Source organism: Hippoglossus stenolepis, chromosome 9 (genome assembly GCF_022539355.2).
Source record: "Hippoglossus stenolepis isolate QCI-W04-F060 chromosome 9, HSTE1.2, whole genome shotgun sequence".
Classification (NCBI taxonomy): domain Eukaryota; kingdom Metazoa; phylum Chordata; class Actinopteri; order Pleuronectiformes; family Pleuronectidae; genus Hippoglossus; species Hippoglossus stenolepis.
In genome coordinates, this window is record NC_061491.1 from 28,733,498 (window position 1) to 28,745,997 (window position 12,500).

Sequence of the window (12,500 nt, forward strand, 5' to 3'; positions counted from 1 at the left end):
TTCAGTGTGAAATCAACTTTATTTAAACTGTTCTACCTGAAACCAGCAGCTGGATGAGAGTGAGTCTGATGTTTAGTGTGAACATGAGAAAGTTTCCTCCTTCTCTCCCTGAACGTCTGTTCTCTGTGACTCTGCTGAGTGGGTTCCATCTCCTGTGAGAAGAACTGACTGAGAGTCAGCTTCAACTGTCACAACCAGCTCCAGGTGAAGAGTGAAGCTGAACTGAGATCAGTTAGAAACACTCTGAAGTTATTAAAAACCAGAGTTTCTCTCCAATATTCAGCAGGAAACTTTAAAACATGTGCAGCTCTTCAGGTTCAGGAAGCAGAGGATCATGTTCATCATCATCATCTCTGTTATTTACTGAAACAGCTGATCAGTGATCAGTTGAACTGGAGGAAGCTTCCTGTGTCAGGGACTACGTGCAGCAGCGGATCAATCCACCTTTGGTGCCGTAGTGTGTTTGTGGCAGCAGGAGGAAGTGTGTGTGTTCATGGTGCTGAAGGAACATGTGTGTGACTCAACACATGAAATCAGCTCCCAGTTCTCAGTGTTGGTTTGAATGTGAAAACAGGATGTAATGAGAATAATGTGCAGGTGCGAACACAGCAGATGTGTCAGAGCTGTGGACAGATGTGGAGGCTCAGACTAATATCTGGAGTCTGATAATAAACAACCATCCTGTCGTTTTATTAAAGATCCGATGTGATATGAAGCAACTCTGACTCACAAACACTATGAAACCAAGTCATCCACACACACACACAGGTGTTCTAACCTGTGTGTGTGTGTGGGTGTGTGTGTGTTCACAGACATGGCGTGGCTCCATCAGAGTCGAGCTTCTCCCAGACTTGTCCTGGTGGTGGTGTGTGTCGCACTGCTGCTTGACAACATGCTGCTTACAGTGGTCGGTGAGTACACACACACACACACACACACACACACACACACACACACACACACACACACACACACACACACACACACACACACACACTTACTGAAACCCTTTGCTGCACGTTAGCAAACATGGAGCCTCATGTTACACAGATGTTCAGCTGTCCACATACTTTTGGCCACAAGGTGTCCTCAGCTGCTGGAAACAGATCGATGACGCAACTGAAAACACACAGAGGTCGAAGCTGTCGTCATCCATTAGAGTCAGAGCAAGAGGAAAGGCTGCGGGGGTCTCACACACACACACACACACACACAGACACACACACACACAGACAGACACACACACACACTCACACACACACACACAGACAGACACACTACACACACACACACACACACACACACACACACACACACACACACACACACAACACACACACACACACACACACACACACCACACACCACACACACACACACACACACACACACACACACACACACACACACACACACACACACCCTCTTGACCATGAACTTTAAAGATGGCCGTCTCAGGTCACCGTTGTCTCTTTAGATCATTTCCTCTCTGCTCTTTTAGCCCTTCGTGGTTTTTATATGTTACACACTTATCATGGTATTTACAGCTTAACAATAACAAATAACTGAATCAATCAATCAAGGAAGGAGGCATTGTACAGTCTGGGCGTGGTGTCCCCCATGGCTCCATCCTGGGTCCTATATCATTACCCATAGTTCCTGTCTTCAGGATGTGAGATGTTTCTGCAGTGTAATGAAAACGAGCCAAAGTTTAGTTTTTTTTTTTAATTATGGATTTTTACTGATGCCAGAAATCATATTAGACATCATATATTTTAAGGTGGTAAGATCTGTGAGTTTGTACAGTTTAGTGCAGACACTGATGATGATCCAGATCATCATCTGGATCAGATCTGGATCAGATGATGATCTGGATGTGGTGGAGGGTGGGTCAGGGGGTTAGGGGGCGTTACCTAACCCCCTGACCCCTGATCTAATTCAGTGAGATGTTTTAAAATGAGTCAGTTCAACATAAAAACATTTATGGATCATTTGATCAGAATTATAAAGAAGTTGTTAATGATGTGAATTACCTTTATTTGAACCATGTGATGGATGATTGAACTCCCCCTCGTCCCTCAGTGCCAATCATCCCAACGTTCCTCTACGCCATGGAGCATCCCAGTCCGGAGCCCCAGACCGCCCAGCCCTCCCTGCTCCCTCTGCCCAGCCACAGAGCTGCGCTCCTGGGTACAGACACGGAGCCGCCTGCCCCCACCCTCTCTCCGCTGGTGTCTCTGTTTGACAACACGACCTTCAGTCGGCAGGAGATCCGGACCGAGCCGACCCCTGACCCCGAGCTGACGGACCAGACCACAGACCTGCAGGTCAACCAGACCTCGGGTGCTACAGTAGGTGGAGGATGATGTTTGCTGATCACGTCACGATCAATAAACATGGACGTGTGGTTTCTGTCTCTATATTCAGATCTTTGGTTTCTCATGATCATGATTCTGTTGTCTGGACATGATAAACTATCTGAAGCGTCTGGACTGAACAAGGCGGTGGTCGTGTTCCTGACAGAGGAGCCTCATGTTCATCAGCTGATAGAGAGCGGGTGTTTCTCAGGGACCTGTTGGAGCAGGTGTCAGCGCCGTCAGTTCCCTCCACACGACCCCTGTGTCCGGGGTTTCCCCCGTGGATCTCTAATGAGTCGTAAGAGCACGAGCTCCAGAGGTTTGGAAAATTAGCAAGTGGATTTAAAACTGTGAGTTTGGACTAAAGATCCCAAACAGAACTCGTCCAGTCTCTGAGGCGTCAGGTGTTCAGAAAAAGAAAGTGTATCTTGTTCTGAAAATGCTTCTTCTGCACCCCCCAGACCTGGGGCTTTGTGGGGGGGTCAGTGAGAGATCAGGTCTCAGGTGAGGGTAGAAGGCCTGAGAGGCTTTTGGGAACTGAAGGGTTCATTTTTTTAGTAAATAGAAAACACTGACTCTCTCTGTCCCTTGATATCTGTTGTTGAAACAGAAGTGTCTCTTTCCGCCCTAACAACCGCCCTTCACTACTTCTGGATATAAAGGTTGTGTTTGTTGTGAACAGGACAGATACCCCCACACACACACACACACACACACACACACACACACACACACACACACACACACACACACACACACACACACACACACACCATAAACCCCAGTCTACTTCACCTCTAGGTGTCGTATGTGTCTCTTGCAAAAATCACCCATTGGGATGTTTTGAGCAGAGACCTCAGATATTGGTGTCCTCTCTCGACGCTGTTTTGAATCACCCTCCTCTCCCTCCTCTCCTCTCCTCCCTCTCCTCCTCTCTCCTCCTCTCTCCTCTCCTCCTCCTCTCTCCTCTCCTCTCCTCCTCTCCTCCTCTCCTCCTTCTCTCTCCTCTCTCTCCTCCTCCTCTCTCTCTCCTCCTCTCCTCCTCTCCTCCTCCTCTCCTCCTCCTCCTCCTCTCCTCCTCTCCTCCCTCCTCTCCTCTCTCTCCTCTCCTCTCCTCCTCCTCTCAGGACTCCCCTGTCTTCGGACAGTTTGTTTCTGGACGATGTCCGTGTTGGTCTGTTGTTTGCATCTAAAGCTCTCGCCCCCTCTTCTCTCCTCCCTCTCCTCTCCTTCTCTCCTCTCCTCCTCCTCTCCTCCTCTCCTCCTCCTCTCCTCCTCTCCTCCTCTCCTCTCTCTCTTCTCTCCTCTCCTCCTCTCTCCTCTCTTCCTTCCTCTCCTCCTCTCCTCCTCTCCTCCTCCTCTCAGACTCCTCTCTCTGTCTCGGACAGTTTGTTTCTGAGAATGTCCGTGTTGGTCTGTTGTTTGCATCTAAGCCTTCGTCCTCTTCTCTCCTCTCCTCCTCTCCTCCTCCCTCCTCTCCTCCTCCTCTCCCCTCCTCCTCTCAGGACTCCCCCTGTCTTCGGGACAGTTTGTTTCTGGAACAGGAGAATGTCCGTGTTGGTCTGTTGTTTGCATCTAAAGCTCTCCTCCTCTTCTCTCCTCTCCTCTCCTCCTCTCCTCTCCTCCTCTCCTCTCCTCCTCCTCCTCCTCTCCTCCTCTCCTCCCTCCTCCTCTCAGGACTCCCCCTGTCTTCGGGACAGTTTGTTTCTGGAAGAGGAGAATGTCCGTGTTGGTCTGTTGTTTGCATCTAAAGCTCTCGTCCTCTTCTCTCCTCTCCTCCTCTCCTCCTCCCTCCTCCTCCTCCTCTCCCTCCTCCTCTCAGGACTCCCCTGTCTTCGGGACAGTTTGTTTCTGGAAGAGGAGAATGTCCGTGTTGGTCTGTTGTTTGCATCTAAAGCTCTCGTCCAGCTGTGTGTCAACCCCTTCGTCGGCCCGCTCACTAACAGGTGAGTGAGCCTCCTTCAGCAGGAACACAGATGTAAATACAGATGTTTCTGTTCGACTTCTTACCACTGATAAAGTGTTCATGACTGACCCATGATTGGTTGAGAGTGTGTGTGGGCGGGACCTCGATGCCACAGCTCCAATGATGTCATCAGCACAAGATGGCAGCGTTTGTATCTGAGACATTTTGGCTTCATTAGTGAGGAAGTGGAGACGAGTCTTTATCTGTGGAACTCTCTCTCTCTGCAGGGTCGGGTACCACATCCCCATGTTTGCTGGATTCATTATCATGTTTGTGTCCACCATCAGTAAGTCACACACACACACATGCACACACACACACACACACACACACACACAGTGCACAATATCATGTGTGTGTGTGTGTCAGTGTTTGCGTTCTCAGGGACCTACGCTCTGCTGTTCTTCGCTCGCTCGCTGCAGGGAATCGGCTCGTCCTTCTCTTCGGTTGCAGGTAAACACAAACACACAAACAACAAAAGTGTCCATCACGCGTCACGTCTGTGTTTTTCTGAATCTTCCTCACGTCATCACAGCTCCATCATGCATCTGCTCTTCTTCCTCTTTGATTTATCAGCAGCGACTAAGATACAGCACCCCCTGCTGTTTGAGGAGGGGAACCTCATGTTTTATTTGAACAATCATTCACACACACTGTTTGACAATGCCTGTGTGTGTGTGTGTGTGTGTGTGTGTGTGTGTGTGTGTGTGTGTGTGTGTGTGTGTGTGTGTGTGTGTAGGTCTGGGTATGTTGGCCAGTGTGTACACAAATGACGAGGAGAGAGGCATCGCCATGGGCGTCGCACTGGGAGGACTGGCTATGGGAGTGCTGAGTGAGACACACACACACACACAGTATCATGTCAGTCTGTACATGTGTGTCATGTCAGTGTGTGGGTGTTGTGTGTGTGTGTGTCCTGTTGTTGTGCATTTTACATTTATTTCTGCGATTGTATATAATCAGTGTGTGTGTGTGTTTGTTGTGTTCCAGTCGGAGCTCCGTTCGGCAGTGTGATGTATGAATTTGTGGGGAAGAGCGCCCCCTTCCTGATTCTGGCCCTCCTGGCTGTGTTCGATGGAGGTAACGTTATGTCACAGAATTTTCTGAGGCTCAAGTTAAATATTTATCAAGAAAACCATTTTTCACACATGAACTGTGTAAAACAGTGTGTGGACATGTTGTGTAGTTGGTGTTTGTGAAGCAGCAGCAGCAGGTTGTCGGGTCCGACTCGTTCAAACAGGAACATGTGGGAACATCCAGGCGAGGGGCGGAGCCTGTAGAGCAGCAGGAGGCCGGACATGACGTATAAACTCTGCTGTGGAAAGATCAGTTGTTGTTTCCAAGTTGACGTCTTCGTCTTCTACGTGTACGGCTCCTCTTCTTCATCCTGAGATCTTTGTGTTCTTCCAGCTTCACGTCCGTCACGTGTTAGAAACCTCATCAACACGTCCACTCGCTCTCTGGGAAGCTTCAGGACATTGTCCTGCTGTGTCCTCACATGGACTCACAACATGTGAGGAACATGTGAGGAACATGTCAGTGGTTCAGTTCATGTCTGAAAACTGCTTCTGTTTGTGTTGCAGTGTTACAGTTGTGCATCCTGCAGCCTTCAAAGATCTCCCCTGGGGTGAGTCCACTTTAAAACACTGATCCTGATCCAGGTTGTGATTTCACCCGATAAGAAGTGAACGCGCTTCGTAGAACTGAGTTAAACCTGAATTTACTCCGATAACCACAAATCCTGCTTCATAGTTCAGACCACTGACCTGGAGTGAATCAGTCGGAGCTGTTGGGTCCAGTCCACAGTGATGATTCTCTAACGGGATCTGATCTAATCTCATCTGACACTTAACAGCTGGTCGTGTCGTTTGATTGGACAAGAGGAGAGTCACGTTTCACGTGTTGTCAGATTTGATGAGTTCATGTGTTTCAGACTGTGGAGGGGACTCCGTTACTGACGCTGATGAAGGATCCATACATCCTCATCAGTGCAGGTAAGAGACTCGCTTCACCTGAGTGACCGTCTCACCGCTGACTGTGATAGGCCCAGGCTGCTGTCAATCAATCCTTGCTCGCCCTTGAGTGAGAGGAGGCATCTTCCTGTCTTTTCCTTTTCAGGTTCTCTGTGTTTCGCCAACATGGGCGTGGCCATCCTGGAGCCAACGCTGCCCATCTGGATGATGCAGACCATGTGCTCCCCTAATTGGCAACTTGGTACAATCCACTGTCTGTCCAGTTAAACGCCTCTGATCATGTGATGTCACAGTGCCCCTCCCCCTCTGACAGGTGTGTGTTGTGTTGCAGGTATGGCGTTCCTCCCCGCCAGCATCTCCTACCTGATAGGAACAAACCTGTTTGGTGTCCTGGCCAATAGGATGGGACGGTCAGTGTGTGTGTGTGTGTGTGTGTGTGTGTGTGTGTGTGTGTGTGTGTGTGTGTGTGTGAGACAGAGAGAGACATGGTGGCTGATGGGTATTCTTCTGTCTCCAGGTGGCTCTGCTCCATGTTAGGGATGTTTATTGTTGGTATCAGTCTGCTGTGTGTAAGTACAGCATCCAACCATTCATCCATCCAACCAAGCTTCCATCCATCCATCCGTATCATTAATGTGTGTGTGTTGCAGGTTCCCTTTGCCACCAGTATCTATGGTCTGATTGGACCAAACGGAGGTCTGGGCTTCGCTATAGGTGACGATCAGAGGTCACATGTCACAAACTATTTTAACAGTTAATTCACGTTAGTTGATCAATAATCAATGACTTGAATGATTGACCTGCAGGGATGGTGGACTCCTCCATGATGGCCATCATGGGATACCTGGTCGACATCCGCCACGCCTCCGTCTATGGCAGTGTCTATGCCATTGCTGATGTGGCGCTGTGTATGGGCTTCGCTATCGGTAACACACACACACACACACACACACACACACACACACACACACACACACACACACACACACAGGGCAGTGGGTTGATGGGAAACGTTGTCAGAATCAAGCGGCTCACTGGTTACAGTACAGATCAGGGGTCGGCAGCCTTTTTGACAATAAGTGCCAATGTGAAACTTTCTTGTTAATTAATTTGCCATATCAACATTATTTTTAACATTAAGTTTTATTATTGAACCACATTCATATTTCCAACAGACATGTCATTTTTCCATCCATATTGCTTATATATAGAACAACACTTTAAAGAAACATGTTTATCTCATTATGCAATAATAGGTTTGTCATTAACCCCACCAACCACACTAACCCTAACCGATCGCTGCTTTCAGTAACTCATTAACAAGTATTACATTGGACAAAGTGGACAAAAGCAGATCAAACATAAATAACAGTAACAGGCTGTACAAGAATGTGACGTCATGAAAACATCCACATCTGAGTCAGAGAAAAAGAGATGCACAAACAGCAGCATATTCAAACACATGTGTAGGCCCTGCAACAAATACAGATGCTTCCAGTCAGTGTGACCCCTGACCTGGCTTCCCTTTGCTGAGCTCCATCATCTGGTTGTGACTTTGAGTTGCACACATGCTTCGGAGTGGTCAGTGGTCAAACGACTGCGGGAGGGGCTGAGCACATTCTTCATGTGTGAGAATATCTGCTCACACAGATACGTTGACCCGGACTCTGTCAGTAAAGCCAGTGCAACGTTCCGGAGACAGTTGAACTTCTCCGGTAAAGATGTCCAGCAGGTGGAGATGAAGGTTCCGTGATCTTGCACTGCTGTGGTTTCCAGCTGTTTCCGTAGCTCTGCAAACGTAGTCACCCACAGTGTGGAACTCCTCAGCTCAATCAGCTGCATGTCCATGCCCTGTGCATCCAACCAGTCTATCAGAGATAAATCCAATTCATGTCCATGAAAGTTGTCAGGCTTGATCAAGAAAGAGAACATGGGTCCATACTTCTGAAAGTCCCCAAACCGTGTTGTGAACTCCAACTGGAGCTCGCTCCTGCATTTGCATATTTCAGCGGCCCAATGCTGTGCTGCGATGACGACTCCCTTACGTGTCTGAAGTGGCAGAAAGTGGAGTTAGCAACATCACTTGAAAATATTGCTAACTTGCCGACAAAAGCCGTCCATGTGTCGAACATGTCCAAGACAGTTTGCCCTGCACCTTGCAGCCGGAGACTGAGCTCGTTGAGATGTCCCGTAACATCTGTGAGAAACATGAGTTTCACAACCCACTTCTCGTCCTCACGTTCTGGGAAGGCTTGGCCCTTTGCAGCCACGAAGGCCACGATGGCATCAAAGCTTTTCCTTAGCTTAGCCAGTGAATCGCTGAGGGGAGAGGGATGTCTTTGTACGCGCAGTCCATTTCCTCGAGCAGCGACTGGAACATCAATCAAGCTAAATAATACAGGCTGCGTGACGGCAAAACCTTTGAACATTTCTTTAATAGGAAACCGCCTGTGTGCCAATGATTATGGCGCCGCGTGCCAAGCCTACGGTTGCTGACTGCTGGTACAGATGAATGAATTTAAACATGTTTCTGTTGTTCCAGGACCATCCACAGGGGGCGCTCTGGTCCAGGCGGTGGGTTTTCCTTGTCTCATGGTGCTTATCGGGGTGATCAACATCCTGTACGCTCCGCTTTGCTTCCTGTTACGTAACCCTGCCGTCAGAGAGGAGAAAATGGTAACTGTCACTCACACATGAAGCTCCTCCCATATGATGCTGTTGATGATGATGATTGTTAAAATACACACGCACGCGCGCACACACATGCACGCACACACACACACACACACACACACACACACACACACACACACACACACACACACACACACACACACGCATGCACAAACACACCCACGCACGCTCGCACACGCACACACACTTTGTGTTTAGTGGCAGGCCCGGGCAGATCAGCAGGAAGTGTGTGTGTCTGTGATGTTGAACTCAAAGTGTGTGTGTGTGTGAGAAGTCATCACATTACACAGAGATGTACAGGTAAGGATTTTGATTGTGTGTGTGTGTGTGTTACAGGCAATCATCGACCAGGAGTGTGTGATGCAAACAAAAAGCTATAACACACAGAAGGAGATTCGTGAGTTTCCTCTGAGTGATTACAGTGAAGAAGAGGAGACGGAGATGACACCACACACACACACACACACACACACACACACACACACACACACACAGTTCATGTGAATCATTCTTCTCAAACATTCACCTGAACAACTGTGTTCATCTTTCATGAATAAAAAACAAACCTTTAACATCGTTACCAAAGTAAAAACTGTTCAACTTTCATATTTCAGCCAGAAATAACTTTTGATGACGAAGGTTTATTTTATTTTTCTCCCTGAATTTGTGATTACATGTAACATTAGGAAGTTGTTTCCAGTGAATTCCCTAAATTATTTTCAGGGAGTTGAATTTGTGTGTGAATGTGAATTTACTTGAAGGAACTTGTTTGATCTCCGTGAATTCTTTGAATATTCTGGACCCAAAGTGTTGACTCGTGGAACTGTTCCTGAATCTATATCCGACCTGTGACCTCGTCATTAAAGCCTGCCGTAACCTGGACGACTCCTGTGTGTTTGTTCACCTGACCAGTGTCACGCTGACGGAAACCAGCTCGTGTGTTTGTACGTGTGTTCACATGCTTCTTATCTGATCTTTAATTTCCGGCTCCGGTGACGGGCAGAAGCTCCGTCAGATGGAAAAGTAAACAGGAAATGGATGTAAAGCTCACAGAGTCAAAAACATGTTATTAGAATCAGCTCTGAACTCTTCAGGACATCGACGTTTCGGGTTTATTTGAGTCAGAGATTCGTTCCGTGACTCTGGCTCAAACTAATTCCTGCTCAATCACCTGAACTCTTTGTTCCTGTGGTTCTGCAGATCAAGTCGAACTGGCTCCATCTTCCTACACAACTCTGCAGGATCATTGTGTCTCACTGAGATATAAAGGACAAGTGTTGGTGAGGATCATCACAGACTCAAACCTTGGACATAGAGTGAGTCAGAGGCTTCACACAAACTTCATCAGGCTCATTCACAGTAAATGTTCTGTAGTGATTTCCAACAGATCTGATATTATACAGCTTCATATCCACAGTCTGACTCTAGTGATCTGACAGTTCATTCACTCAATGAAAACATGTCGGCTGTGGAGGAAGATTAACAGCACGTGTGAGTTTGTAATAAATTCTGCAGCTTCTGATACTAATCCTGACATTTAGCTGACTTTGTGAGATCAGTGCTCCGATCTTCTCTCCTCTGTCTGTGGCTTCACTCCCTCATCACCTCATTTCCACATGTGCTCGTAGAATCCTCATCTGTTGTGTAAACTCTCACATGGTTTATTAAAATCTGGTTTATTAAAATCTGGTTTATTTAAATCTGGTTTATTAAAGCCTGGTGAAAATCAGCCTTGATTAGACCTGAATTGTGTTGGTGGAACTGCTTAAGCCTTGTAATGGAAAATTATATATTCAAACTGTACTATGTATTATCTCTGCTTATGCGTATCATGTGTGACAAGACGAGCGTTGAGGACCTGCTTCATGGCAGAATTCTCATGACCTTTATCTACTAGATTCACTAGTTACTAGTCTCCTGGGATTTGAACTCACACACACACATCTCACCTCTTCACTAAATCTGCACAGAAGCACGCGCCTGTAAAGGTTTCTTCGTCACTCCCTCTGCTGAATGCTCTTCGCATGCTGTATGATTGTCTGACCTTCCTTGCAAGAAATAAAGTAAACTTAAAAGACTTTTATTCTCAGATCTCTTTATTTCAAAAGCCTCTGCAGGTCAAATTTCCATCACAGCCTCAAGTGGAAGTTGAAGCTAATTCAAGATGAACCTTGTCACTTAAACCAGATTACTTTACTTTACATTGATGGAAAAAAACCTCTTCACTTTCCTCCCTCTTGTTTCTCCTCTCACACATTCTCCTCTTCTCTGTGTTGAGCCTCTGCCTGTTCAGCTTGATTCGCCTCTTTTACATCTGTTGTGTTTGATTCTCACTGATACACAACAAGGAATCTGCTTTTCTGTTGGTCTGTTTAGGTTGAAATCTGTGTCGATAGGAAGGTGATTGATGAGGCAAAATGAAAAAAATATGATTCTCTCAAACGCATTAAAGTAAGGGAGCCTGTTTAGAAAATGTGGAGGAGGAGAAAGCTCAGATATTTGTGATACTTTCCTCTGTGATACACACTGACCTTGTCAGGACCCATCTGACCTGATGGGAACCAAAGCTCAGGTCATTTCTGACGTCCTGGTTTAAGTCAGAGGTCAGGTTTTGGTTAAACTGTCCACAATGAATGGAAATCAATACACAGTACTGACAAAGTTAGTCACAACCTGTGTGTGTGTGTGTGTGTGTGTGTGTGTGTGTGTGACAGTAGATCACAGCAGCATCAGGCCACACACACTAACAGCTTCAAAACGTTTCCTCCTGCTTTGAAATATGAATAAAGTGTGAGTGTTAATCTGAGTGTGTGCGCTCATCAAAGCTCTTGGAGTCTGATGTGGTCGTGTGTGTGTAAACAGGTCGGAAACACTTCAGTCTTTGACTCTGATTTATGGTAAACCAGAGGAAATCAGTTTTTAAACGTGTATTTATATTTTAATCTGCCACTAATATCACCACAAACACCTCTGCAGTTCTCTCTGATATTTGTGGGTGACACGTGCACTTTGATATCAGACAGATTCTCTGAACTGTCCAACACGTATGAACATGTCGTCCATGAGCACTGAGCTGGAGACGTGTTCATGCAGCCTCTGATGTAGTCACCTTATCAGATATTTCAGTTTTTAATGATACAATTTAATGACATAATCGTATATAACCAGACAAACACCAAGTCCTCAGGTTTTCTACCTGTTTTTATTTTCAGAAATCCGCTTTGTCTTTAATCCATTTAAAAAACTACAAAAGCTTTTCAGACAAAACAGTCCCAGCTCAATGTCCTTTAATGTCCTCCAATCCCAAAGTAATGCAACAGTGTAAAACTCTATAAACTACTATTATCACTCGTTATCATTTAAATCAAGAATGAACTTCTTCAATAAACAGAATTAATTCATGTGACCCATGTGTTGAAATTCATTTTGTATTTGATCTTTATTTCTATTCTCTCTTTTTCTCTTTTTAAAAATGGTGTTTCACAGATTTACCCAAAAACCAAAACATTT

General features: G+C 46.4%; 1 protein-coding gene across 1 annotated transcript in view; it reads left to right on the top strand.

The window, feature by feature from the left end:
* The window catches only part of LOC118115248 (chromaffin granule amine transporter), an 11,153-nt gene extending 1,281 nt beyond the window's left edge, over positions 1-9,872 (top strand). The window contains exons 2-17 of the mRNA XM_047341085.1: positions 813-911; positions 2,083-2,355; positions 4,180-4,303; positions 4,551-4,609; positions 4,693-4,776; positions 5,063-5,155; positions 5,314-5,403; positions 5,907-5,950; positions 6,257-6,317; positions 6,442-6,537; positions 6,628-6,706; positions 6,814-6,865; positions 6,947-7,010; positions 7,103-7,222; positions 8,839-8,972; positions 9,327-9,872. Coding sequence (XP_047197041.1) covers positions 815-911; positions 2,083-2,355; positions 4,180-4,303; positions 4,551-4,609; positions 4,693-4,776; positions 5,063-5,155; positions 5,314-5,403; positions 5,907-5,950; positions 6,257-6,317; positions 6,442-6,537; positions 6,628-6,706; positions 6,814-6,865; positions 6,947-7,010; positions 7,103-7,222; positions 8,839-8,972; positions 9,327-9,494 — 1,638 coding nt within the window. The 5' untranslated portion in view covers positions 813-814 and the 3' untranslated portion in view covers positions 9,495-9,872. The remainder of the gene's footprint in view (positions 1-812; positions 912-2,082; positions 2,356-4,179; positions 4,304-4,550; positions 4,610-4,692; positions 4,777-5,062; positions 5,156-5,313; positions 5,404-5,906; positions 5,951-6,256; positions 6,318-6,441; positions 6,538-6,627; positions 6,707-6,813; positions 6,866-6,946; positions 7,011-7,102; positions 7,223-8,838; positions 8,973-9,326) is intronic.
* Positions 9,873-12,500: the final 2,628 nt, after the last annotated feature.